This window comes from Hippocampus guttulatus, chromosome 8 (genome assembly GCF_054856545.1).
Source record: "Hippocampus guttulatus isolate MCC_2025c chromosome 8, RoL_Hgut_1.0, whole genome shotgun sequence".
NCBI lineage: Eukaryota > Metazoa > Chordata > Actinopteri > Syngnathiformes > Syngnathidae > Hippocampus > Hippocampus guttulatus.
The window spans coordinates 20,506,573-20,534,321 of NC_141268.1; the positions used below are offsets into that span (position 1 = coordinate 20,506,573).

General features: G+C 44.5%; 4 protein-coding genes across 8 annotated transcripts; 1 reads left to right on the forward strand and 3 right to left on the reverse strand.

Moving 5' to 3' along the window:
- Positions 1-50: 50 nt before the first annotated feature.
- On the reverse strand, positions 51-5,189 carry ccdc71 (coiled-coil domain containing 71). 4 transcript variants are annotated; one of them, XM_086117568.1, is made up of 3 exons: positions 4,957-5,064; positions 2,730-2,976; positions 54-2,122 (listed from the first exon to the last, which is right to left on the reverse strand). In XM_086117568.1, exon 3 carries the CDS (start codon positions 2,110-2,112, stop codon positions 1,036-1,038), a length of 1,077 nt encoding a protein of 358 aa, XP_085973694.1. In that variant the 5' UTR covers positions 2,113-2,122; positions 2,730-2,976; positions 4,957-5,064; the 3' UTR covers positions 54-1,035. The 4 variants fall into 4 exon arrangements, with proteins under 4 accessions (XP_085973693.1, XP_085973694.1, XP_085973695.1 ...); XM_086117569.1 differs by having other exon boundaries at positions 2,730-2,805; positions 4,957-5,027; XM_086117570.1 differs by having other exon boundaries at positions 2,730-2,800; positions 4,957-5,014.
- An 868-nt stretch (positions 5,190-6,057) lies between these two features.
- LOC147201768 (uncharacterized) lies at positions 6,058-9,913 on the forward strand. The gene is made up of 5 exons (XM_086117566.1): positions 6,058-6,607; positions 7,431-7,642; positions 8,028-8,371; positions 8,490-8,748; positions 9,357-9,913. Exons 1-5 carry the CDS (start codon positions 6,361-6,363, stop codon positions 9,657-9,659), a joined length of 1,365 nt encoding a protein of 454 aa, XP_085973692.1. The 5' UTR covers positions 6,058-6,360; the 3' UTR covers positions 9,660-9,913.
- A 572-nt stretch (positions 9,914-10,485) lies between these two features.
- Positions 10,486-14,431, reverse strand: pdhb (pyruvate dehydrogenase E1 subunit beta). The gene is made up of 11 exons (XM_086118642.1): positions 14,300-14,431; positions 14,160-14,219; positions 13,943-14,050; positions 13,264-13,326; positions 13,152-13,187; positions 12,871-13,061; positions 12,301-12,395; positions 12,105-12,215; positions 11,733-11,824; positions 11,504-11,645; positions 10,486-10,994 (listed from the first exon to the last, which is right to left on the reverse strand). The coding sequence occupies exons 1-11, from the start codon at positions 14,336-14,338 to the stop codon at positions 10,849-10,851; spliced, it is 1,083 nt and encodes a 360-aa protein (XP_085974768.1). The 5' UTR covers positions 14,339-14,431; the 3' UTR covers positions 10,486-10,848.
- Positions 14,432-15,026: 595 nt separating this feature from the next.
- On the reverse strand, positions 15,027-27,733 carry pxk (PX domain containing serine/threonine kinase). Of its 2 annotated transcripts, XM_086117347.1 has the most exons (19): positions 27,473-27,733; positions 26,031-26,081; positions 25,860-25,907; positions 25,403-25,589; positions 24,881-24,958; positions 24,726-24,799; positions 24,054-24,128; positions 23,843-23,947; positions 23,526-23,627; positions 23,288-23,449; positions 22,557-22,674; positions 22,363-22,441; positions 21,823-21,871; positions 21,646-21,723; positions 21,362-21,448; positions 21,188-21,251; positions 20,628-20,687; positions 18,781-18,810; positions 16,383-16,531 (listed from the first exon to the last, which is right to left on the reverse strand). In XM_086117347.1, the coding sequence occupies exons 1-18, from the start codon at positions 27,572-27,574 to the stop codon at positions 18,794-18,796; spliced, it is 1,536 nt and encodes a 511-aa protein (XP_085973473.1). In that variant the 5' UTR covers positions 27,575-27,733; the 3' UTR covers positions 16,383-16,531; positions 18,781-18,793. The 2 variants fall into 2 exon arrangements, with proteins under 2 accessions (XP_085973472.1, XP_085973473.1); XM_086117346.1 differs by lacking the exon at positions 18,781-18,810 and having other exon boundaries at positions 15,027-16,531.
- Between the last annotated feature and the right edge of the window lie 16 nt (positions 27,734-27,749).

A 27,749-nucleotide genomic window follows, 5' to 3' on the forward strand; every position in this document is an offset into this window, starting at 1 on the left:
TACTGAAACATGGCATAAGACGGGGGTCACCCCCCCCCCCCCAATTAAAACATTTTGAATGGTTTTCAAAACTGTTTTATTGAACAAAAAACTTTTTGAAAGCTCACGTAGGAAAGTTTTTTTTTTACACGCATTTCACAAATAAAATGAACAAAGATGGATATAAAAAAGTAAGAATCAAATTTGAGGTGAGCAGCGGAAAACAGACTCTTAAGCAAAAACCTCTGTCAACTTTGATGGTCAAAAAAAATGGTGTGGAGGGGGAGTGGTAGAGATGTCATCAGATTGGTTTGGACAGGAGGAAACGTCTTCACCTCTGATCAATTATAGCAAACAGATTTCAGGTTTTTAATACCAAAAGGGTGACTTCAGATTTTGCAAACATTTGTATAGCTTTTGCACCACATTCCGCATCCACGCCAAAGTACTACCTACAGTGTCTGTTTCCTGGTGGAACAAAAAAGGAACACGTTGCGAAGGACAGATCCTTGGACCCCATCAGTGCCACTGACGTAGATCAGGATGCCTTTCTTTACCGCCCAATGACAACTCTACAAAAAAGGAAGACCAACTCAAGTTTTGCTAGGATTTAGGATACTTGTTTTATTGGGAGACCCGCCGCCACCTCTTTGTGTTCTTCAGTTTTTACGGAAGCACAGTGTTGACTTCCATCCTTAAACCAAATGGTCGTATTCTTCAACTGGGTATGAGAATACTTTCCAAAGAACAGTGAGTTTAAAATATTTAGGCCAAGAGAAATGGCAACGCGAAAACTCCCTTGGAAAGACAGAATTGGGCAGAGGTTGAAAACGCAACCAACATTCAGCGGAAAGGAATTTCCCAGCCTGCTAGGAAAAGCAACTCCCTACTTCGAATGCCTTTCAAGGAACCCCAACTTTCAGACCTGACCTGCCACACTTCAGACATCAATGAAAACCTTGACAGAATGTTGCTGCAAAGGGGTATTCCGGTAGAAACTGACAGATGTGTAAGACAATGACCCGATTAAAGCAACGCGTAAGCTCGGAGGGACTGTCAGTTTGAGTTCTGGTGTCGGAAGTCTCTCAGCGCGTGGTTCAGCGGGCGGATTTGGATCACGGGAGACAGGTTGACCTGCAGGATTTTCTGAGCTTTACATCGGGCTTCGTCCACCGAGCGAGAGTCGTCCACTTTCACGATCTTAGACCCCAAGAGCGTCTTGTCTCGCCAGCGGTTTCTCTGCCGTGTCGGATGTGGCAGTTCTTTGGGGGCCTGTCCATTCTGGCGAAGGACGTTGCCATCCCAGCCGTTGCTGGTATGCTCCGTGTGAGTCTGTGGGAAAGCTCGGCCGTTGGCGTAGAACACGGGTGCAGAGTCGCCAATGAGTGCGCCATCCAGTCGGAGGGGGCAAGACAGGCTCTTCTGGCTGAACAAGGCAACGGCTCTGGTGGACGCCCCGCCACCATTCTGGGAAGGCTGCAACGGTATTCCTGAAAGTGCTGGAGGTGGCTGCTTCTGCAAAAAGACAGCTGGAGGTGTCTTGCGGGGTAAGTCCCATGTGGTTTGGATCTGGAGTCTGGCCGTGTGGCAACCAGACAACCCTTTTATATTAGTCAGTCTGAGGCACGACTGCACCGGCAGCGCTTCAGAGATCTCCAAAGTCCTTACGGGGGTCTTATTGTAGACAACAGTGTGGTGGTCCGTTAGTTGCTCCGGAGGTGGAACCCCCTGGATTCTGGGGTTTCCCCTTCGAAAGACATTCCAGGAAGGGTGCACCTCTCTTTTCTTAACGCGAACCCTTCGCCGCTTTTTGGCCATCGGCCTGACATTCCGGCTGGGCGGCTTGAGCATGTCCACAGTCAGGGGCTGGTTTATGGACGAGCGGTAGCCATAAACGTCCTTGCTACGCAGCACGGTGGGCTTGTGTCCCTCCTCGCTCAGCTCCTGCAGGAAGGTGACGACCTCGTCTGTGCTGGAGAGATCCCGGGACATGGGGCTAAGGATCTTTACCGCTTCCAGGAGCACACTGTGGCCGGCTGACCCGATTCTGCACCAAGAGTGAACCGCCCGCTGCTCCTCATTGGCAAATTCCAAGGGCCGGCCGACCGCAGGACCTCGCGCACCATCAGCCATGTTAGCAATCCTAGCCAAGAAAAAGACAAACAACAATCACAACTCAAATGACCTTCCGCCACTGATTGACTCAGTTTGGCACCCAAAGACAAGACTCCATAAACAGACTGTCAACTAGGACCCTAATTTTAATCAGTTCAAAGGGGAAATGAAGACTGATTGACAGCTCATGACTATATGACCTGTATGAATGACTGTACCCAGCCTTTTAGAGTATCATACTTGCACAAGTTTGACCGGCCTGACGCAGGTACCATACAAATTTGTCAAGTTACGACAATGGGGACAACTGCTGAACAGATCAATAAGAAACCGGTATTACCATAAGTGAAAGACACAAGCAGAACTACATGCCAAAAGTACTCAGAAGAAAATGTCACAAGTGACAGAGCACTTCTTAGGGAGGCTTTACAATGGATCTGGAAACAAAAGCAAACTTGTACTGAGATGAACCGAAACAAAGGATTTGGTCAAAGTCGTATTTTTGTGTCATTCAGTTCAAATATTTGAGACCCTGTCTGAAGACACAACCCATGATTATCTGCATTCATTTTTCAGTCCTGGCTTTTGTCAGTCTACCGGAGTGCTGTACTCAGGAGACCAGATACAAGACTTACTTAAACTGAGTCCACCTGAATGATGCGTCGGCACCTGAACCACGATTTTGGAATGTCGTTCTGTCTTCAAACTAGTCTTAGACAAATAAAGAAGCACATGGTCAACACACGCAACCATGGTCTGGAATGTCCAGGACCAAACGATCAGAGATGAGCGTCTCCTGTTTTGCCAAATGTCAGACTGGATCGCTTCGAAGTGGCCTTGAAAAGGGTCAGCGGTCAAAAATTGACATCTTGCTCCTCATGGCTAAAAAAAAACAAAAGAAAATACGAATGAGCTTTGGATGTTGATGATGCTTATGACAAAAGACAATGCCATTTCACCTGTGCCTTTCACACATCACCAAGTGAGGCGGAAGATTACAACCAACAGATGCTACCTTTCACACAGGCAACTCGGAATCCCGCCTTGAGATTTCAACACAAGAGGGCGGGGGACGGAAGCGTCAAGTGTTAAATTTCACACATCCCCCTCATTCACACGGGAAAAGCCCTAAAAAAGCCAGCTTTGAAATAAGGCGTGAAAGGGGATACAGACCATGAACCAACAAAGCAGGCCACTTTTATGAGTAGTTAGGGCATTGGACTACTGTAGAAATCCCCACAGTATTTTTTACAAAAAATAAAAAAGCCCATCAGCTCTTCAAACCATGTTGCGTTTGGTCTCCAAAAAATTAAACAGTTCAACCTTTTGCAACACATGTGGCCATTTTGTTCTGGCATTTAAAAGCGGTGCCCATCCATCCATCCATTTTCCGATGCGCATATCCTCACGAGGGTCATGGTGGGTGCTAGAGCCTATCCCAGCTGTCTTCAAGCAGTCTTCAGGGACACCCTGAACTGGTTACCAACCAATCGCAGGGCACCAATAGACGAACAACCATCCGCGCTCACACCTAGGGACAATTTAGAGTGTTCAATCAGCCTGTCATGCATGTTTTTGGAATGTGGGAGGAAACCGGAGTACCCGGAAAAAACCCACGCAGGCCCGGGGAGAACATGCAAAATCCACACAGGGAGGCCGGAATTGAACCTGGTACCTCTGCACTGTGAGGTTGACGCGCTAACCACTGGGCCGCTAAAAGCACGGCCATTTTGGGCAATAGAAACAAAGCACAATAATGACAATAATCTTAATGTTTCAAGTACGATAAGGATGTGAAAAAACAAAAACAAATAGAAACTCTTTCCGCATATAATTTCTGAAAACTAGCTCAAAAATTGGAGCAGAGATGGCCATTTCGTTTTAGCATTTGTTGAGCATTGGTTTTTCGCACAGTATGAATGACTACAATATCGATTTAAAAACACGATGGAACCGTTTTTGTGTTTGGTCTCTGAAAAAATTATAGTTTAAAGCATTTTCAACACAGGTGGCTGTTTTGTTCAGTTGAGTTAATATTTGCAGGGAATAAAATACAATTACTTTGCACGCTTTCAATGTAAATAGAAAAATGTGGATGATCTTAGAAATGAAAACCAGTTCTTTTCCTTTCGGCTTTTTCCAGAACACCAGTTAATCAGTGATTATTAAGTAGAGTGTGTTTTAATATCTTTTGAGTTCACTAATGTTCTTTACCCGAGCAGAAATATCGTTTTATTAAACGGGTACTAAAATATTTGGTAGTTGCGGCGCTAATTGAGCCTCCAGAAAAAAAGCCAACCATGTGCAACACAGGTGGCGGTTTTGTTCTGCCTTTTCGTTGAACAACAAAACTGCGGTTTTGTGCAATATACACAACTATCTAAAACACAAAATTTAAGGCACAACGACATTTTTAATTTACATCTGAGGACACTTTTAGTGGGAATAGAATTCCAGCAAAGCGTCAGTTTTCATCTGAGGACACTTTTAGTGGGAATAAAACTTCAGCAAAGGGCTGGCCAGCCGTCGCTACGTCCCCGTACAGCCTGCTCTCGGGGGCCCCCTATCGGAATGGAGCCATCAAATCCATACTCCATTCTTATTTTTAATATAAGTGTTTGTTTTCGGCTCACCGGGTTGACCACCTCGCATACAACTTTGGCTTGGGCGACAGGCGTCGCTTCTTTTTTTAACGGGCGTGCGGGTGTCAAGCTTCCCCTCGCGGCCGAGGAGGCGGCGGTGGAGTGGCTCTGGCCGGCCAGCTCAGCCCCGCCAGTTCAACCCCGTCCTTCCGCTCGCTTCGACCGACGTATGAAGGTCGACCAAACGACATGCAAAAGTGAGGGCCCGAGGCGAAATTACCTCTTCGCCGTGCTGTCTCGGCGTCCTACGGTCGCCGCCGCGCTGACGCTCCACCGTAAAATGGCTGCGACGAGAGCGAAGCGGCTGACTGAAGCAGTTGGGGAGAAAGGAGAGGAGGCGGGACACGAGGCCACAGAGGGGTGGGGGTAGGGAACTGGCCCGACAAATGTGGGGAATTCCTCCAAAATTATCCCGTCTGATAACACGACCAAACACATTGAAGATTAGCGAAACAGCGCTGTACACAAAGACGTAAAAAATGAAATATACAAATACATTTTAAAAATAGTCTGGAAATACGACACTGATGTTGAGCCCCTACGTCATAAAAGGAGGGCGGGGCTTTGGTAATTTTCGTATTTGTAGCCAAAAGTCACGTCTACTTTCAGCAGTAGAAATTCCTAGTTTTCACACAGCAGAGAGATGCATTTTCACGAGGGAATTCTCGAACTTCTACAAAAAGATATACATATATATTCATACTTCTTTGGTCAAATTGGGGCAGTGCCCCACCACGTCTAAACAAAAATTACAGCTATTTTTATCATCAATATTCTACCATTTTAACATAATGGGTAATTGAAAAAAATCACAGACACCAAGGTTGAGCCATATTGTCATGTGCACTGGCATGGACTATTTTCATTTTCATATTTCTTGAAGTAATAATTGTACGGTACGTTATGGTGCAAATTACACAGTGCCCCACCACATCCATTAGATACCTTATGATAAAGCGTCTTAACTGTGCCATGAGCATGACTTATTGTCGAAGGTGTGAGCCATGGAGGCCTACCTATTGGTGTCATGTGTAAAACAAAAAATTATAATAAAATAAAATAAACTTCATTTCCTTTACCTTTGTTAACAACTGCAACTTTACACCCACACCCTCCTCTGGAATCTCGATGTTTTACAGAAATGTTTAGCTTACAATAGAAATGAGAATTATTGGGAGCTATTTTGGGGGTGCGATTTGGGAAAGCCTCACAGCTGCTTCTAGCATTATTCTATAAAAGACAGCGAGATAGAATATAAACTGTAAATTGCAGTACTAACACCCTCCATGTCGGGGCGGTAAACCAGTTGAGGCCGCACACAAATACGGAAGTTAAATTGTTGGGCTGAGGCCGCTTCCGGTTTACTACATTTGTACTGTTTTTAAATTGGCTAGATTGACATACACTGAGAAGCGCTTTCTTTAGATAATGACTGCTTTTAGTACATTCTGAACGCAGTCATCGAGTTGGGGGCGGGTGCGTCGTCTCGGGCCGTTGGCGTGGCCGCTGAGTAGCCTTCACTGCGGTGGGTTTGACGTGCTAGCCCGCAGCTCACGTTAGTTAAGTGATGGCTGCTGGAATAGTTTCCTTGCAAACTTTCTGACAAGTTCCAAATCGGTTTACGATGACGAGCGAAGAGGCCAAGAGCATCGCGGCGGTCAACGAAGACGACGCCTCCGCTCCTCCGTCCGATTCCAACGAACACGATTATGCGGAGACTGACTTCGCCGACACCTCCACCACCGCTGAACTCCCAGCGTGCGCCGGGGATGATGAGGATGAGGAGGTGGACTGTCTCCCCAAAGTGACCGTACATCGTGGCCGTCGGCGGGCCAAGGCCCAAGAGGACAAGATGTGCTGCTGCTGCAAGGGTGTGTCATGGGAAATGTTCTACTTTTATTCTCTTAACTTATTCCAGTGTGTTCTTGGGTCTTGCAATGTACCACTTGGGCCAGTCAGATCACAGGAGAGCAATTTCTACTATGACTAGATAATAATAATAATAGATTTTATTTATAAGCGCCTTTCAAGACACCCAAGGACACTTTACAATAACAAAAAACACAAAACAATACGGGTTGAGCAGCGGCAGCCAAAACGCGCCAGCGTTCACTCAACCCGAAAGTCAGAAAGAAACAAGGGAGGCAGAGGGGGAGAAAAAAAAACCCACGCTCGAACTACCCTCATTTGAGGATAATTTGAGTGAGGCAAAAAATAGAACAATATCCACGATATGTTCACCCCAAGACTCTTTCTCTGTTCCAAAAACACGCACAGTAGTTTGATTGATCATGCTAAAATGTCTACGTGTGATTGTTGGTTTGTCTACGTGTGTCTGTAATTGGCAGGCAACCCGTTCAAGGGTGCACCCTGCCTGAAGTCAGAACAAGCTCCAGCATGCCGGAGACACTTGCAGGGATAAAGCGGTTCAGATAATGGATGGATTTGTTGTTGTCAATGGTTTTGGAGGCATTTTAAGTGTTCATTCTAAATTAAAAAATTCTCAAGATAAAATTGTAGTAAAAGTAGTTATTTCTCAGAAATCCACTCACTACTTCTTTATGACGTGGCCGCTCTTCCTGTAGAATGAGACAATATTTGAGGTAGAGATATGTCACAATGCGATCATGACCTCTGCAAGTTATTTTGTCTTTTGGGTATTCTTGTAATCATGGGTCTCCTCACCCCCAACAGGTCAGTTTGAGCGGCAGGGCCGTGGCTTCAACCGGAGGGCTGTGTTCACCTTCACCACACCAGAGGCCGCCCAGTGGGTCTTCCCCGACGCGTGCGCCATCGGCAAAAAGTCGTTTGTGTGCGAAACGTGCGCGCAGGTCATCAGGACAAAATGCTGGCGCAAGAACAACGGGAAGAGGGTCTTGTGGCTCAAACCTGCTGCTGTCAAACAAGTGAGGCAAGAATAACCATAAGCGCCCCCCACAAACTCAAACAAAATAACAGGACAATGGTTAAGCATAGACTCGTGTATAACAAATGTTTTTTTGCAGTTGGCATTGCCAGTACCACTACTGCATTATGAATTTTAGGGGCCAAAAAGACATTTTGTGCTGCAGCGCCGCTGCAACCTCCTGAAAATTATGTCAAAGTGCCCTCGGCTTCCCATTGCGATTGCAAATGTAACAGCTCACCCGTTTTCCATGTTTGGACATGTGACATTCACAATACGAGCCCGAGGGCACTTTGACATCACATACTGTACATATGTAACATATTGCAAAGATTTTTTTTTCTTCCCTCGAGTTCCCTTTGAACAATTGTTGTTTGTGGGCACAGGTGAGCAGCCGCCACAGGAAGAAGGGCCAGCGCATGGGCAAGAAGAGTCGCGCGGCCCTGCTTGTGAGCAAGTCGTGCTACCGCTCGGCCTTCCGGACGCTCTGGTCGGCCAAGGGTGCGCGCAAGCCCATGATGGACTTCCTGAGCCGCGAGCTGCGCGAGGAGATGAAAACACTATCGCGCCACGCCGACAGCCCCTTCCACCAGAAGGTGTCCAGCAAGAAGCTGCTCTCCTTTTTCCCGTGGGCGCGCTGCCTCAGCTGGGTGCAGGAGCATGCGCCGCTCGTCACCACGTGTCTGCGCTCGCTCTTCCCCACTGTCAACGCCCTCGTCAAGAGCAGGCAGTAAGTGCCCAACCGGTGCACATTCAAGTCCATCATTATGAAATTCTCTCATTCAAAACGGTCCCAACTCCAAACTAACAAGATGCCCGTGTACCTGTGTGCGTGCGCAAATGCGCAGCCAATTGTCGGTGTCGGAGGCGGAGCTTCAGGTGATGCGCCGCAGCGTCCTGACGCTGGCGGTGCCGCTGTTCACCAGGAACATCTGGACCAACAACTTCCTGCAGGCAGCGCTGGGGGCCAAGCTGCGTCTTCAGGGCTGCTCCGGACCCGCTCTGGACACCCTAAACAGCCTGGGCCTGTGCCAGAACAAAGACACGGTGCGCCTGCGCCTACACCGGTTACGTGGCACCGCCAGCGGCGGCCACAACAACAAGACGGTGAGTCACCAAATTTCTAAAGGCAAACAGGGAGCCAATGTCAAGCCGACAATTTCCTGCACCTGTTCTCGCTGTGCCTGCGTGGGTTTTCCCCCGGGTACTCCGGTTTCCTCCCGCATTCCAAAGAAACATTCGTGACAGGTTAACACTCTAAATTGTTCCTAGGTGTGATTGTGAGCGCAAATAGTTGTCTACATGTGCCTTGCGATTGGCAGGCAACCCAGTTCAGCGTGTACCTCCGCCAATTGCCCCAAGACAGCTGGGATAGGCTCCAGCACGCCCCTGAAACCCCCGTGAGCATACAGATTAGAAAATGGAGGGATGGATGAAAAACGTGAAATTGTATCAAATGTTTAAAAAAAAAAAGCGAGAAACTGTCATATAGGCATGTCCAAAATGGTTAAAATAGAAAAAAGTATAAAACATCAGAATTTTTTTGTATCTAAAGAATGACATTAATTCATGGTCACACAAGTGAAATTGGCCCAATCAAAGCTGCAACCGAAAAGCCGGCACTGATTACTTCTTCACATTCAAAACATTTCTGCAGATAGTGGACCTCCGTAACTTATAATGATGATGACCATTTCATATTTTTTTCTGGTCAGAACGAAGGAGAAAGTCATGAGCACATGATGGACATGGAGGAAGACGACGTCGAGGATGACGAGGAAGATGAAGATGAGGAGGAGGAGGAAGAAGAAGAGGATGATGAAGAGGAGGAAGCGCGGGTGCGAGAGGAGCTGGAGGAGAGGAGGAGGAGGAGGAGGAAGAGGAAGAGGGAGCGTGAGGAAGAGGAGGATGAGGAAGAGGAGGAAGAGGCGGAGAGGAAGAGGAAAGTGGTGGTAGTGCGTCTGGGCCTGCTCAAGGGACACTCAGAGGTGGGACGGGCCGACCTGTCGGCCCCCTGAGCATTCTGGATAAAAAGAAAAAAAAAAGATCCCAGGAAAGCACACAACAAACACCAGGACGAGCATTTCAATGTCTCACGTGCATTTTGACACATTTCAAAAGTGTTGCTTTCAACCTGTAAAAGTCAAAATTGAGATCAGGAACGTTGACTTTCTTCCTAAGATTCAAAGAAACAAAAACGTACGATTTCAGGACACACAAACTCAAACTGTAACCTTGTAAATAGCAACAATAAAATCATGTTTCAACAGTTGACGTGTTTGTTTTTGAACTTGTACATGTCAACATGAAGTTTCAGTATTTAGTTTCTTTGAGGGCTGTGCGATATATCAAAGTCAAGATGCGAAAAATGAAGATAGTCAAAATGAAGACGATATTAGTCACATCAACTTGCCACACTTGCATTGCATGAAAGTCTCAGTTCAAACAACCGCATTGCTCCTTCCAAGTTTGGCGTTGCATCGACCGTCAAAGGGAGGCAATGGCGATCATCTTGTGGAGGGCCAAAGTTTTACACCAGGGAGAGCTGGAAAGCATGCAAGAAACAGGCCCTCGAGGACCAGAGTTTGATTAAACATGAAATCATAATTTTATATTTAACACAAATTCAATTCCATTTATGTGTAGCTTTTTTTTTTTTTGCAAAGTTTTAGATTTAACCTAACAAGTCATTATTTTTGCTTGTTTTCTTACAATCGTACGAACGGGTACCTGATACATCATGAGTGTGGGGTAATGTTTTTTTTTTTTGGCTTATTTTCATAGGTTCCTCCATGTTAAAAAAAGGCCCCAACTTCTAAAAAAAAATCCACTAGAAACAAATAATAGATGGAAGTGTTTTTTCTTTAATTGTCGTAACAGTCATTTACAGTGACGGACAACATCCACAGAGCACCAGAAAATAGCCTGGCCCACTTTACGGTTTCACCTCCCACTGCCTTAGCCAAGCATTTATTCAGGGGCTTGGGACAAAACCTAATTAATTCCAAAATGTTGCAGATATTTTACCTAATAAATACATAGTTTAGTTTTTAAACAGGACATCTGGAAAGGTGGATTGTTGATTTTATTTTGGAGTGGAAGAAGGAGGTGATGACTGCAGCGGAACTCGTATGTTCCAAAAACAGCCTCTATTTACAACGTGATTTCCCCCCGCCCCCCCCCTTTTTTTTAAACGTTTCCACTGCTTCATACATTGAGTGTCTTTTTGATGGAGAAGATGATATCTTTGATCTGCGGAAGGCTGTTGTCCTCCAGGATCTTGGCGTACGGCATGGGGATGTCCACGCCCGTCACCCTGGTGGCCGGAGCATCCAGGTAGTTGAAGGCTGGCCCTGAACACAAGAACAGACAAAAAAGGAAAAAAAAAAAACACAAAACAATATCACTGAACCTAAAAAGTAAACAGGAAGAGCGGTGGTTTTTCCCTTCACAAAAATTGCAGGGACGTTTAACATTTCCCTGAGGAACCCCATTCTAAGTTGTGTCCAACTAGAAGCATGTTAATGCAACTTTTACACTTCAAGATTAGGACTTTAAACAAATCAAACCATTTTATCCTGGAAGCGTCTTGTCTGATTACTTATTAAAATAACCTTTTCTCTAAATTAACTTTTGAGAGAGAGAGGTCTCAAAAACCAACATTTTTGGGGGTGAAAAAAAGCCGTTCTCAACTATAAACAACCGTGTTGAAAATAAAAGACATTCTTCTCAAAAATACATTTTTATCATTAACTTTCTTTGCTTGTTTTGTGATGAACTTTTGTTTCTGAGCGGTAATTTGTACTTTTCTTTTGAAACGACTTCTGCCAAAGATCTTATTTTAAGAAATAATGTTGCGCACCCTCCATGATCCTGGCGCAGATCTCGGCTCCGACGCCGAACTGCGGCCAGCCGCCTTCCACCGTCACTAAGTGGTTGGTCTTCATCACGCTGGCCTCGATGCTCTCCACGTCCATGGGCCTGATGGTTCGCAGGTTGAGCACCTTGTTCGTTGCACACAACAAACAGTGTTTGGTTAAAAAAAAAAAAAAAAAAAAAACACCACTGGCAGGACACGTTTGCCTTTGTACCTCGCACTCGATTCCCTCCTTGGCAAGGACAGCGGCGGCATCAAGGCAATGGCTGACGTAGCGAGAATGCGACACCAAAGTCACGTGAGAACCTGAGCGACACCACAAGACCGCATCGGGATTAGCGTCAAGGTCGTTTGAGGTCAAAGGCGCAAACCAGTCAATAGAGAGAAAACGATGGTCTAGCAAGACATTGGTGAGAAAACATTTTCTTAGACGACGCCCCCAAAAAAAAAAAAAACGCTACGTACAAAAATATGACAAAACATCAGAAAAAAAAAGATGAAATTTGAATATAAACAGGGTTCAAAAGTAGACAATTAAAAAAAATCTATACAATATAGAAATTAATAAAAGAATTTAAATTCTCACCTTGCCTCTCCACCTTGGCCTTGCCGATGGGCACGGTGAAGTCTTTGGACTGGGCCTCGTCGGACATCTCAAAGGGGACGCCGTACATCAGCTCGTTCTCCAGGAACACCACTACGCCAGCCACGGGACGTATCATTATCAGGATTTTTTTTTTTAACTTTTTTATTTGTTTTGATTGATTGATGGCAGAACTCACCTGGGTTGTCGTCCCTGATGGCCGACTTCAGGAGGCCTTTGGCGTCCTCAGAGTTCCACGGACTCACAACCTTCAGACCCGGACAGTGAGCGTACCTGACAACATCGGAGAGAAAAAAAAATACAAAACACAACAGCATTTTGTAAAATAGTTTTGTGTTGTACTTTTAATTATGTAAAGCACATCAGGTTACCTTGTGAATGAAATGGATTATATAAATAAATCTGCCTCGCCTTTAATCCATTTACTTTTGTTTTTGAATAGGAATTGTTATTACTTTTATTATTGGATAGGGAATGGAGATGCGACATTACTTGTTTGATTTTGGATTTTTTTTTCCAACACTTGCTTTTACTTAAGGATTTGTACTCATGCTTATGATGGAGATTATTTACTAGTGTTTTGTGATGGACAGTTTAATTGATGGTCGAAGGGGTGAAATTGCCTCCGAGAGTCGATTGGAAGCTAATACTAAACCTCCACTCCTTGACGAAGCAATGAGAAAAAAAAAAGCATTTGACTCAACATGCCGCACGTAAAACGTAGAAAATGGACAAAGTAGCAACGCACCAGGCGGCGAAGCACTGCGAGTGCTGCGCGGCGACGCCGGCCGAGGCTCCATTGGGCCCCCGGAAGACGATGGGGACAGCCTGCAGCCCCGCTGACATGTAGCACGTCTTGGCAGCCGAGTTGATGACCTGGTCGATGGCTTGCATGGAGAAGTTGAAGGTCATGAACTCGCAGATGGGCCTCAGGCCAGCCTGGGGGAGGGGGGGGGGGGGGGAAGACTTTCCCTTTTAGGGGAGTACTTTATTCAGAGGGCAAGTTATCCACCACGGAGAGACGCTTACCATGGCCGCTCCCACCGCAATGCCAGTGAATCCCATCTGGAACATACGACAAAATTTTCAAATACTTTAAATGTGGTGTTGGTTTTTTGGGACGTTTTGCACAAGAGCTTACCTCAGAAATAGGAGTGTCAATGACACGCTTGTCGCCGTATTTCTTCCACAGGCCACGACTCACCTACAAGCGACACACACAAACCATCGTTCAGTCGATGCAATATCATGAGAGCCAATCAACATCATCACACTTTTGCTGCATGGGAAAGTATCCCCCTCGCCCCCACAAATTACAAGAACCTATTGGCAGGAAACAACAAAAATAATAGATGACAAGTAGAAAAATAGACAAAACAAAAAATATATTAAATACATTTAAATGAAAGACAAAAGAAACAGAAATATGTGAACAATACAAAAATATGTCACTAAAATTAAAGTAGATGAAAAATACCGAATTACAAAAATAGTGTTAAAAAATGCAAGAACATTTGAAAAAATTAGGAAAAAAATTAAGGGGTACAAAAATAGAAGGAAAATGCTACAATTTTAAGAATTGAAAAAAACATTAGAACACAAAAAAAATAGTTCCAAAACTTTTTCTTAAAAATGCGTGTGGCGTGATTTGTTTCCCCCCTAAAAACTTTCCTTGAAAAAATAAAAATATTTTTTTCAAATCCTATTTTTTCCCTTCAGCTTTCTTCTCGTAAGGTGAAACTTTTTTTCTTATTTATTTTTAAAGATGAGGCTTTGGTGGAAAAAGGGCTTGTGAAGGTGGTAAGGGGACGTTTGCACACCTTGTAGGCACCGTCATACTGGGCTACTTCCTCCCCCAACAGGAAGACGCGCTCGTCCCTTTCCAGCTCCTCATCCAAGGCCTGGTTCAGGGCATCTCGCACCGTCACCTGACAACACCAAAAGCCATTTTACACCACATAAATGTGCCGTCAATTCAAATCACTTGTTAATTTTGCAGCGGTGACGTTAGCCAAATAACTGAGAGCACTGACTGACCTGAACCGCGGCCGGGGCGCTCCGGTGGAAGGCCCGTCGCCGCAGCACCAACACGGCATTCTGTGGGACGTCAGAGAGACGATATCAACCCTCAACATCACCAATACGACATATCTGACGTCTTTTATATGTTTTCGTACCCTTCCGGAGCGGAGAACGGAATTCACGGACAGCGCCATCTTGAATCTCTCTTAACTTTACCGATAAGAGGGCGAGGCTAGGAGGAGAATGATGAGATTTCAACCAATCCAAGCTACGGTTTTCCTGCGGTGACCAGGAATTGTGGTCACAGAGAGCCAATCAAAGTGGCGTATATGTTAATGGAGGCGGGGTGTTATTCAGAGGTTCCAAGGGCACTCTCACACTGCGACGATAGTACGCATGCGCAAGCACAAAGATTTCAGGAAGTTGAAACACCGGCCATAATATTAGGTACACCTGAACAAACCACCTCATCCAGGGCAATTTATACTGTATTCCATTTCTAATTTTGGACAACCAAATATAGATTGCGGGCAGAGAATGTTGACGTTATACATACTTATTAAATCTAAGATTTATTCAGAACACTGTTTAATCAGAAGTATAACAGCTACACGACTATTGTACAATAATTAATCCATTCATTATTTGGTTCAAGAGAAATCGCTATTATTTATATTTTACATGCACTTAAAAAAATAATTTAAGTCCGTATATTAACTTTTTTAAACCTCATCCATCTGACCAATATTTTTTTTTGAAAACTCACATGTTGCCTTTGAGAACAAACGTTTACCAAAACACTGAAAATTACACATCGAAATCAACAGGTATTTTTTGACTGCGCTTCGAACTGTGGGGGTGAACGAAAATTAAGAGGGTGTATTATTATGCTCAAAGCATCACACACTGAGTCTTTATTAATATTGAAGTCACAAATTTTGCCTTTAAAGGGTAAAGTGCTGCAGAAGAACATTCGGCCACAATTCAAGTGGAATGCAACAGGGTGGAATGCAACAGGGCGCAAAAACAAGCCACATACATTCAAACAATCGCTGACGCTTGGGAAAAAAAAATGCCCTCCGAAATCCAATCTGTAATGTTAAACACAGACATTCATCTACAGGCACAAGGATCATATCATACATTTATGGCACAATAAAATAATAAAAGCTCTGATGGTGCAAACCTTTTTGCATGACATGAGTAGACATTGTTATATATATATATATATATATTTTTTTTTAAAAAGGTCGCACAAGGACAGTCCTTGGAAGTCTTGCTCATTGACATGAGCGAGCACACAGCTGATGTGGTTCAGTTAAACATGTCTTGAATGGGTTGAACATATATACAACTGCTGTATAGAAAAATATGCATCTCCAAATGTTGTGACTTTTGACTCTTGGCCAAAGCAAGTTTTTGTGCTTGTTTTGCAGTTAAAAACAAAAAGATGACACAGATTTTCCATCGGATTAAAAAATAAGTTTTGCCAATAATCTTTTTCTCTTGTTTTTGAGGGTGGGGGGGTTAACAATATGGAGGTACTGTATATACTTTCAACTGGATGTTTCTGCACTTTATAAAGAAATAAAATGCAAATCATTTTCACTACTATTTACGGCAATGGTCCCTCCTCTGTTTTTGGACATTGTTAGAAAATTCCAGCAAAAACTTGCAACTATAAAGTTTTTTGTTGCATTTTTAAAATATAAACTATGGGAAAAAAGTCTTTCTTTTGTTTATTTTTGTTGAGAAACTTACACTGGAGATACATGCTCTTCTTGAACATTTTTTTTTAAATGAAGAAATTGACATTTTGGGGGGTGGGGGGGAAAGGATCATTTTGATTGTTCGCCCAATTTACTCTGAATTTATTCAATTTTAGAAACGCTTCCTCTAGATAATGCGTCTCGGTCAGAGGGAAGATGATATCCTAGTTGCAGAGTTGCAGGCTGGGCAATCAGGAAGCAGCCATAGCAACAGATGTCTGGCTCGAGAACAATCTGGAAGAAAGCGGCTGGGTGTTATCTTCACCACACAAGGTCAACCTTCACATTTCCAGCATTCGGCAGGTGGGAGCTCGTTTCGGCTCCGTTCCCAATGTCAAAAAACAAACAAACAAAAAAAAAACTAAACACGGCGATTGTTTTGTAAGGGATTTGTCTTCACATGTCAGGGAGCGTTGGAGGACAGCGGCGGTCAGAAGACGGGCCGGCTGCGGTCTTCGGTCTGGGCCTTCTTCAGGTTGCCTTTGCTGAAGGCCTGGATGGAGCTCAGCAAGGCGGCACGGCCTCCGGGAAGGGGCCCGGCCGCGGAAGAGGAGCAGGAGGACGAGGATGACGAGGAGGTATCCAGCGCCGGAAGGGGAGGAGGTGCAGGAGGACCACCTGGACCGAAAGGGGGACAACCAAAATACCAGACGGATTAGAGAATGGAACAAACGTGAGAAAAATGCTCACTTTCTGCAATTGCGCAAAGATGAAACGAAAGGGGTTAGGCATCAGCTCCTTTCACGCCATCTGTTTGCACCTCCACTGAGCGCGACGCCCGCTTGAAACCGCAACTCTTTCCTCACCGTCTGACGTGAAATCAGACTAAACGTTTGCTGTTGTAGGTCAATTAGGATGACCCAAATTATTTCTATATGCTCTCAGCCAGAATGACGAGAAGACCATTTCTCATGACCTTTTTTCAAAGTCTGAAGTTTACAAGCATCAGTGGTTGCCTTTCACCCTTTCATACACCCTGTAACCCGAAGACATGGAATGCTGTCCACTCTCGCTATCCCTGAAAGGGTTTAAAACTCAAACCTGTGTCCAACATTTTCAATATGCTCCCACACATTTCTCACAGTAGTTAGCAGGAATGTTGGCCTGACAGAAGTGGTGGAACTGAGCCATACTTACAGGCTGCCTTGCTCAGAAGCCATCTTTTCAAGTCCGCCCATCAATTTTTAATCGACTGAGATCAGGGTTTTGCGGCGGGCGCTCCACAAACAATGACTTTCTTATCCTCTTGCGGCAAAACAAGCCCACAACATGATGCCGCCGCCACCCCCCGGATTTCGCAGTTGGGATGGTGTTCTCAGGCCTGCAAATTTGCCTCTTTCTCTTCCAAAGAGTTTCCTTTTAGTTTTGTCAGACCCTGGGACACGCCCCCTGTGTGTATGAGCAAACTTTTGAATGTTTCTTCCTGGCAGAGTGGCCATGTCATGAAAAGACTGGAAGCACTCTTTGCAATATCTTCACCATGCGCCTTCACGAGATATTTCGCTTTTGTTCTTGGGTTGGTATGCGCATTTCGGATAATTAATTCGCATAATTGGTGGAAGGGAATGATTACGGCACCCTCGGGTATCTGGCAATTACGCCCCAAGGATGAACCAGACTTGTACAAATCCACAATTCCCTTCCTGATATCTTGGCTGAATTCTTGTGACTTCCCCACGATGTTGCATAAGAAAGCAGTGTCTTTCTGACACGCCTTGAAAAACATCCACAGGTGTGTCTTTAATGGCTGCAAATGATGCCAATAAACTTTTCAGACGTTTCCAAAGACAGACATGATCATCTGTTTTTTTCCCCACGTTGCTTACAGGAATTTTAATCTTAGTGGAAGTCAATTTCTGACTTTGAAGAAAGTCATGAAAAAAAAAATCTATCTTTCATTATACTGGAATGAACCTAAAACAGAAAAGTTTCCTCTGAATTCCTGTTTTATATCGTCTATGTAAACTTTTGGTTTTAACAGGAGCTATTCTTTACCTCCACCTAGCATGGAGAAGAAAGAACGCCGATTTAGACTAACCTTTGACGTTTTCAAGGTATAAATGATGTCTTTTGAAATTAGAAAAGTGAAACTTATTCAACGACCAAAAAGGAGGACTTGGATAATGTAGCTTTTGTGGAACAAGGCAGTGATTGTTCACCAGTGTGGCGGCAAAAAAGCTTAGGACACAAAAGGACATTAAAAAAAAAAAAAAAGGCAGCATGCTAAGAGCCCAAGCAGACAGACATACACTGTAGGTCACAATCTCCAATGAGAAAGTATCAGTTCCAATGGGCTCGTATGACGTAAGGTTGCTTCATTGCAGATTGTGAGGCTTTTGAACGCTGTCGGCTTCCGAGCAAGCTGCACTCGCACTCTCATTGAATTCTCATCGAGATTTCATCGATCTCTCGTTGGCTGCGTTGGGATTCATTCCCTATTTATCACCAAATGGGGATTTTTAAATCGTAGGCTATGTAGTTCAACAAAACGGCCAATACAAATCCCGACATGGTGATTAGGTAAGTGGGAAATGAGCAAATGACACACACTATGTGGCTTTTTTTTTTTTTAACAGCAGACTATCATCAGCAAAATAGTTTCGGGGACACACGGCTGCAACTATTTGATGTATAAGAGGGGAGTGGGTATACGACACAGCGCCGCGCTACACAGGCCACTCCGAACACAGCCATTGAGTTTTCGTTCACGTCTTTTTGCTTCGTTTGTGCTAACAGCTCTTGCTGGGAAGCTTGTAAGTACGACAGCTTCTTTTTTTTTTTTAAGCCCACCATTGACAGCCACCAACATCATCATTGACGTCATCATCATCATCATCAAGGTGGGGGAAAAAAAACGTTTACTTTACCCCAACGACACGGTCAGAATGGAGCATGCTCTACGGTGGTGACGCACGGGATAGAGAGAGAGACCACAAATAAATGACCCATCAGCAGTGAGACAGCAACAAGAGGAAGACAGGATCAAGTGCTGAGTACATTTTGCTTTTTGTTTGTTGGTTTTTTTTTGTTAGTTTGTTTTTTGAGGGGGTGCAACGTATTCATGATCCATTGGTGAAAGGACACTTTGTTCCTATCCTCTTTTCATCAAGAACTCCTTCAAACAACAAAAATATGAGGGAAAAGTGGTTACGATTGCACGACCGTCCGTGTTTTTATGCTATGTGTTGTGTTTATTGTTTTACTTTATGTTAACTGTTTTGTAAAGCGCTTTTTTTTTTTACAGCTGCGGCTGTTGTGAAAGGAGCTATATAAATCATGATGTATTGTATTGTCTATTTTAGAAAATCTGTACTGCCATCTTGGATGATGTCACAACGCTCACTTCACAAGACCCTCGTTGAGTCTGCATGTTTTGATTTCTCATTCGCTTTTGTCCATGACGTGTCTGTCAGTTTTACTTCAATTTAGTTTAAAAACAGTGACACCTTAACTATTGAGTGACCTGATATCTGAATCTTCTGGCAACCGTTAAGGAATTATTCCGCTAGAAGTAGTAGTAGAACATTGTTGAGGAATTTCACCTTGCTATGAGAACTATTGATACTAGTCTCTGTCCTGAACATCTGCTGAAGTACTTAAAACAAAGAAGGTAGTGTGAAGTTTAGATCCTATTTCCCCTTGGTTAATTAACAGCCTCCCCCGAGGGTTTTCTTGCCTCCACCACCTCGTAAAAGTCCCTGAAGGGTGTCAAGTGCCCTCGAAGAGGAACCCTAATCTCAAGATCTGTGGCCAGCAGATATGGTCTGTACTTTGTCATCATGTCAAGATCGGACCTTGCTTGACCTTCTTTGTTTCTGATTTTTACATAAGGGGAAGGACTGCCCGCCCCTAATTAACATAATTAACATACTATGCCTATATATACACGTGTGACTGTAGTTGCTCGGGGCTTCCTGATGAAATCTGAGACTCACAGGAGCCCGAATCGATTCGTGTTGCGTTGTGATAAACTGAAGAAAAGACGACGTGGTGTTGGGTCTTCTTCCACCTTATAGAGAGATAAAAGAACCTGTGTCCAAGGAGGGCTAAGAGCAAATTGACAGCTCCCATTCCTCAACACAACACAAGCTGTCATTCAGCTGTTTTGGGGGGTTTTGGGTCAAATTTTAGCTACGAGTGATAAATGGAGGCGGATAACTTTGCAACAAGCAGCGGATAATTAACACCCACCCCACATCCCCAAAGAGGGTAAAAACTTGTTTGCTTCAAGCTGTTTATCGCTATTCCAATTCAAATTCTAAGTATGAAACAAAAAAAGTTAGGTGTTGTGTAGTTAATGAAACCACACGACTTAATCAAGTCTGCAAGCTTAATGCTAACACGCAATGAAAGCACCTAACATTAAAAGTCACGCAGGAACACACACACACGCACCCTCTCAGCGACCGCGGCATGAGCTACATGTGCTAATCTCGCCAGATACAGATGATTGAGATTTTATTTTTTTTTTTTAAACGTTTTTATCTCTACTTTGCGTTCTGTGTCTGAACTTTGTCGGTGGCATTCAGGAATTGTACGAAGGTGGCTTTTTCGATAGACGCTGAGACGACATCGAAAGAGTCGGACATCGTCTGCTCGCTTGTGAAGAAGACAATCCGCCGACACGAATATCTGAGACAAAACTACCCGCTAAAAGGAGGAAGAGGACAGACAAGAAGTCAGACGGCGGGACAAGATGGACGAACGAACAGACCTGTGGTGGGCGGCGGCGTGGGGGACGAGGGACACGTGGGAGGGGAACTGGCGCCCGAGCCTGAAGACACAGCAATGGAAAAAATGGAAAAGAATTCATTCATTTCAGGTTCTAGTTCACATTTTAAATAATATTTGGGCAGTTTATTACATTCAACTTGTAATTATTTGCAATTGATTTCATTTTGTACTTTCATTACCGGGACATTAATTCGGCCAGAAAAATCTGAATGTTAGTCATTTATAAAGACATTCATTCTCATGATTTTTCCTGCCTTTTTTTTTGCCACACACAAATTGCATTCTGTCAAAATATTACCAATTAGTTGTTTGAAATTGCAGAAATATTTAGCTGCAGTAGCTAGAACAATTTCGTATTAAAAACAATTTCATTGCATTAGATTATGTATTTAATTGATTGACTTTTAAAATTATTATATTTTACTTTTTTTTTTTTTTTTAATTATTGACACTTCAAAATTTTCTTATTTTGTACGTGGATCTTTTTTTGTTTTGTTTTTTTTCTAGAAAAGCCAAACCCAAAAATCAAGAGTTACCCACCAGAGTTATTGTTGTTCCGGACAGAGACATCGTCGTCGTTTTCACACGTCGACTGCCTGCATTTCTGCAAAGGAGCCACAACGTTGCGTAACCGGCATGCGCCATGTTGCGTTGGTGTTACGAGAAATACTTCAAAACAGTGTCAAGACGACAGGAAGTTGGATATCGTACTACCTTCCTGGCCAGGATCTTCCTCCTCTTCCTCTCCTCTTCGGAGCCGTGATGGGACTGCGCTCTGGTCAGCCTCTTGTGCTGGTGCAGCTTTCAGCAAAACAAACAAAAAGATGACAAACGACTTGATTCCTATGAAACACGGTGCATAAGAGCGGCACGCCGGAGCGGGGGGGAGTTGCTGGGAATAACGCCACGTCATGAGGGTGAAAAGGTTGTGGGACATGGTGAGGGTTGTTTTTTGGGGGGGGGGGGGTTATTTGGCTTCTATTTCAAGATCAACCCACCATTTTCTGCTCCTCCTGCAAACGTTTCTCCACACGCTCCTTGGCCGCCCTCAGGGCCTCCTTCAGCCTGCTCGGCACCTGGGTGGATGCATGACCATCCATAACATGCGACATCACGTGGAATGGAATTCCTACATTCAAAGGCAGCAATGCGCATCACACAGCCGCGTCTTTTACCCGAATCTGCGCTTTCTCCGAGTGCGGTAGTGGAACGTCGCTGAACAGCCTGCACCGACGGAAACAGAAAAAATTGTTACCGTTTGCCATACACGACACCAAAAAACATGTGGTGCGCATGTAACATAAGCAATGAGGATGTTGCACAGCGCACAGAAGCAAGTTCTAAACTCTCCACACGTTTCATAGAGGTGCAAAAATTAGTCATGAAATTAATCAACTATTTTCATAATTGATTATATTGTTTAGAGATATGCGTATGCTTTGGAAAACATCATGTATTCGTTTTCGCCTATTTTGTGACACGGCACGAATCAAATCAGTCACTAAATGAAAAAAAAATTATGTTTGTGCGTTTTTCTGTCAATTAGACATCATGACCAATTCTTGAAATGAAAGGATAGAAAGTGGACGTGTTTTATTTTTAAAATCCAACTCAACGACAAATCACAAAATAAATCGAAAGAATAATCAATTGTTAAAATAATACTACTGCACATAAACATGTTACGTATTGTCAAAAACAAAAAGAAAACTTACGGTGTCTGAATGAGCTGCGACACTGTTGGCATCCCTGACTTGCAGGCCTCTGTCGACAAGATGGACTGCAGCACCGACACTACACACACACACACACACACACACACACACACACATATATATATAAGAGCGGTGTGTGTGTGTGTGTGTGTGTGTGTGTGTGTGTGCGTGTGCGCGCGTGCAAGTATACTAACCCACAGCGGTGTAGGGGATGTCGGGATAATTGTCCACAGGGACGTTGTCAGGCGGTCGGCCGTAAGTGATCTCGTAAAGTAAATGTCCAAAGCAGAAGACGTCCATGCTTTCAATCGTCTACGGAAAAACACACATTTCCACTTAAGTTCCCAAATATGTTGCCGTATGCTAGAAATGTCCATGCAGCGAAGGATTCGCAGACTGCAGTCCTTATTCTCTTTGCGCTGTGGAAACAACGATTACTGCAGTCAGAATATGCCGAGGACCTTCTCTCTGCCTCTTTTCTTGGTCTGGAACAGGGAGGTTTAAAAAAAAAAAAAACATCTCTCTTCAGCCCTATCGTGTACTGTACCTCTAAATTTGATTTTTAAGAAACCACTATTCCTGAGGAAGAACAACCGAATAGAGAGAGAAGGTGCTACCGATGAGGCTTCTCGTTCTGACGTGTTTAGTGGAATATCTACCTCTGGAAATGAAATACAGCATTTCTCGAGGCTGTGGCTTTGATCTGGTTCAGTGAATTGAGGCTACATTCAAGTTTTACTCGCAGTTCAAAACTTCAAACTCCCACTCTGATTACACTGCATCGATCCCAGTAGCTCTTACTGCTGCTAGTCGCGGAGGTGTACGGTGCCACGATGAAAGCGCACCTAACGTGCCTCAAGTCGAGGTTCGTGAGTAGTCATGGAAAAAATGGGACGCGGAAGCGTGGGAACCGGCAATTACGTACATTAATCTTCCTGAAGTGGGTGACGGCGGGTCGCAGGACCGAGGGAACTCCCAGCATGCCGTTCTCCACGTCCGTCAGGCGACACACGCCCTGCTCCAACATCACGTTGGAGGCCTGCAGGTGGCCGTAAAAAAGCCCGCCGTCGTGGAGGAGTCGGAGGCCCTGAGCGCACACAAAGAGTTGACTACAAGTCAGTGTCGGTGTGTGTGTGTGTGTGTGTGTCCGCGGGCGCGCGTACCTCCAGTATCTGTCGGCCGTAGAGTTTGATTTCCGACAGTTCGAGAGGCTGACTCTTTTTGGGGTTGCCGTACTTTTTCAGGTAGTTCTCTCTGGGCTTCACCTGACAAAAACATTTGACTAATGACTTATGTGCCGTACGCAAAACAAGCGACATACGGTCCACAAACGTTGTAGTTCATAAGTTGATTTCGAAAAACATTATTAAGGCAGTTCATGAGAGTGTAGTTGCTTTTTTTCCCCCTGCAATGATTGACTCATGTCTTGAACACGCTTAACGCTGCTTTCGGGAAAAGTGGGAATTGCGAGGCTTCTGACCTTACAGATGTGATCTCGCAGGGAGCCGGCCTCGCTGAAAGGTCGGATGAGAAGCGCCGTAGACTCGCTCGTGCTGGAGAACAGCAGCGGACACACGTAAGGACTCTGGGAAGAAGCGACGAGGCGCTTAGAAATCCGTTTCACACGGAAGCCAGCCAAGGAGGGTTACTGCGCCATCGGGGAGACATCCCATAATATGAGGCGTACGTACAGAGAGGCTGGTGAGGAGCTTCATGGTCGACTGCAGGTCTTTGTCAGACAGGAACTTGTCAGGGCCCAAGTCCACCTACACGCACATTAACATTACAGCGTTTAATTCATTTCAATTTGGAGAAATTCAGATTTGAAGCGCAGCCAATTGACAAAATAATGGCCAAAGAGCGTTTCTTTGAACGCGACAAAGTCATTGAAACGCGTGAAAACAAATACTCGCGGGCATATATTCTTTCGTCTTTGACTGATTTTGCTGCAGCTTACGATGGCGTTTTGACCGTCTACGCGTATTACACTGCCCCAGGTGGGCAAGGCGCTCACCAGGGGGAGCAGCGCGCTGTCTAATTGAATTGTAGAAAAAAGGCATGGTAAAATTGTGAAATGTTTACATTCAAGCCAATTATGTATGTTTTTATAATGTACAACATTGGAGAGCTATATAAAAAAACACACACACTTAATTACATTTTCTTGGAGGAGGTTAGAACGGATTAATATAGTTTACATTGACTGAAATGGGAAAATATGATTTGGGATGTATGTGTTTTGAGTTACAAGTGTGGTCAGGAACAAATTCAACTTGTCTCTCAAGGCACCACTGTATTAATATTTAATACTGTGCATCATCTTTCAAATGAACAAAAATGTGTAGTTGTGGCGTGGTCCTCACCCAGCTGAGCAGGTACCTCTCCTTGTCTTGTTCTTTGTTTTTGACCAGGAAATACTTTTTCCTGATCCTCCAGCCTGCAAAACAAGAAGATTATGTTGCTGGAGCGCTGCTACGGAGCCTGACAAGCATTTTGGGACCACGGAACACTATCGTACCAAGGTCTCGTAGTGGCTCCATCACCACCCACTTGGGATCTGAGCGGAAGAACATGGAGACCTGCTGCAGGGCGATCTCTAGAAGACAAGCACATTTTTTGTTAAACGCTGGATTTTTGTTGGGGGGTTTTGTCTCAAACTTGCCAGTGTGTTTTGTTTTTTTTAATTGGAAAAATAGCACAATAGCAATTGTCAGTCATCCAGGATCATGGCTCAATCAAACGTACGTGACTTTTCTTGTTCAGTGGATATGGTGCTTTTTTTGCCCCATTTTTTTTACTTATGTTATACTAGTGATATATGCCCAGTGTTTTGTTATATTGTCTGTGTACATATGTAGCTGTACCATTTGTGTTTAAAGATCCATTGCTTCAACATTTACAACTCCCACAACATTGATGCGAGTTTTGTGAGCCCGCCTGTGGCATTTCGCATTGTGCGTCGGCATCTAAACTAAGTTGAGGTACCGATATACTTCCTCTGAGAAAATGAAAGGCAAAGGGAAAATTGCCAGGAACCCACCTGTGTAGTTGGAAGAATAATTGTTGGGGTCCAGAAATTTCTTGACGGGCAGGGCGGCGCACAGCAAAGGATGCTGGGTAACGGCGTCCAGATAGGCCTGCAGGCCGCGCTGCCTCTCGGCGATGAACTCGCGGTCCATATTGCCGATCAACTTTTTGGGCGGGAGGGGAAGGCTGACGCCGCACACCTGTGGAGCACAAGCACATGGTGAGCTTTTTTTTTTTAACTTTAATCACGCTTATGCGCAGCATTGTTGTGAGAAACAGGAAGCGAATGGGGAAAACGTCAGCAAAAAACTTGGCAGTATCCTGTTATGAGAAGGTCAAAGACCGAACCTCCTCAGAATGGCTCATTCGGTTCCCATACTCATTGGATTTACTGTTGCCGTGGCATGTTTTTATTTTTGTTTGTGTCTCTTTTTTTTTTTTTTAGCTCTTGCAGCTGATTCATAACTCACCATCAGACTGTTGTTGAAAACGTCAAAATCACTGTAGCGACGGATGACCTGGGGAACAAACACAAACACACAGACACACTTAGTGAAAGTGGAATTGGGGCTGTGAATGGTTCTTTTCCTCTAAAGGGATGGAAAAGCCGATTTGTAGTAGTTTTTGATGAATGGACTTACCTGCCAGCTGTTCTCTGAGGACACTCCCCTCTGTACTCGAATGATGTATTCCTACATGCACACAAAGCAAAAGGGGACAATGTCAAAAAGGGGAGGCTTGTTGTCACATGACAGACAGATAAGTTTGATCAACGGCAACATTAATGCTTGTTTTGTTATCCTTCTATGGCATTTTGCATTAAGTTAGTGAGCATTAAGCTAGGCTTTGGTAACGTGTGGTTAATATTTTGCATTATGGATATGATCAAAGAAAATAACTATTCATCCCTTGGGGAAATCTAATGGAGAGATACTTGATTCAATTATAGGCAATCTGTCAAAAAATATATATGTTCCTCTTATTTCTGTGCAAGTTAATGTTTGGGGTGGGGGACCTGTGGTGAAAATGTTTCAAAGCTTGTTTATTATTAGGAAAAAATTGCTTTGAATTATGTCACTGCAATTTTCCTTACGTTTCAGCGAAATGTGTGTGCGTGTATTTGTTTGATTTTTTTGTTTTGCTTTGTTTGTCCGTTTCCTTTTTATTTTCATCTCGCACAGCCCTTCTACGCAGCTTTCCTATTGCCTGTCATTAGTTGGTGTGCCTAATGAGGTGGCCTTCCGAGGTGAAAAAATAAATAAAAAAATAATCGAAACACGTCACCAATGGAGCAATAAGCAGGAGGTGTTTTGCTTCCGTCACATGGTGATCATAAAAACGTTGGTGAGAGACATCCGCTGTCCATTCGGATGAGAAAGACAAACATCGGCCGCCAGTGCGAGGTTTGGCTGGCATTTGGCGTTAGCATGCTAAGCTAAATGTCAGCCCCAGCTGATCCCAGCCGGAATCTTGTCAACAACCGCCAACACGTGCGTCCATTATCGGACACGGGAAACAACCGTTGCGAATTAACGCATTAGATATTTTCTATTTGTAATAGCGCGGCTCATTTAATCTGTGCCAAATGATCGTCAAACGCTCGAGGTATGCAAGCAATAAAAGCAATGGGCCGTGAGTCACAGTCCGCAAGTAATTTCTTTCCACATTGCAACAGAAGCTTCCAGGAAATTGCTTCATCACGGTGGTAGTACTTTGATTCAACCGTAGCCGAAAAAAATCTCCCTCGCATACGGCGGGAAAGCTTATTTTAATATTCGTTGATCCAGTTCAAATAACGCCACTTTGCCATGTCAGGCCAGGACGGGCGTGTCCGATAATGGAAGCACGTAACCTGGGGACGAATGTCTCATCATGGTTCTGGTTAAAGACCAATAACGGAACCAGGTATCGCGCCGACGAACGTCACTTTTCGCGGTGATGACACCGACGAGAGTGTCCGATAATGGAACCGGGAACAAACGGTTACGTCCCCGGGCGTTCGCCTGAGCCAATCGTCCCAGTTGTGTGGCACAAGACGCAGGCACTTACGTGACTCTCGCACCGGTAAAAATGGGGCGCTCACCGTGTGGGACTGGAGGTTCTGGCTGGCTTCGATCGCTGCCGTTAGCGGGACGGTGTCGTCCAAGAGTAGCTGGCCGGGGATCGGCTTCGCCCGGAAAGACATCCCGGACTTTGGGAGCTAGGTAACCGGCGACAATCCGATCCGGGCGCCTGGGGCTGGCAGCGTGTCGTCGCCTAAACGAAGACGCTCAGGCTGGCGCGAAGAGCCGAGCAGTTTCGCTTCAGCGTAATGAAAAATCAATTCTGCTTTCGTCGACTAAAATAAGACTTAACCAGAG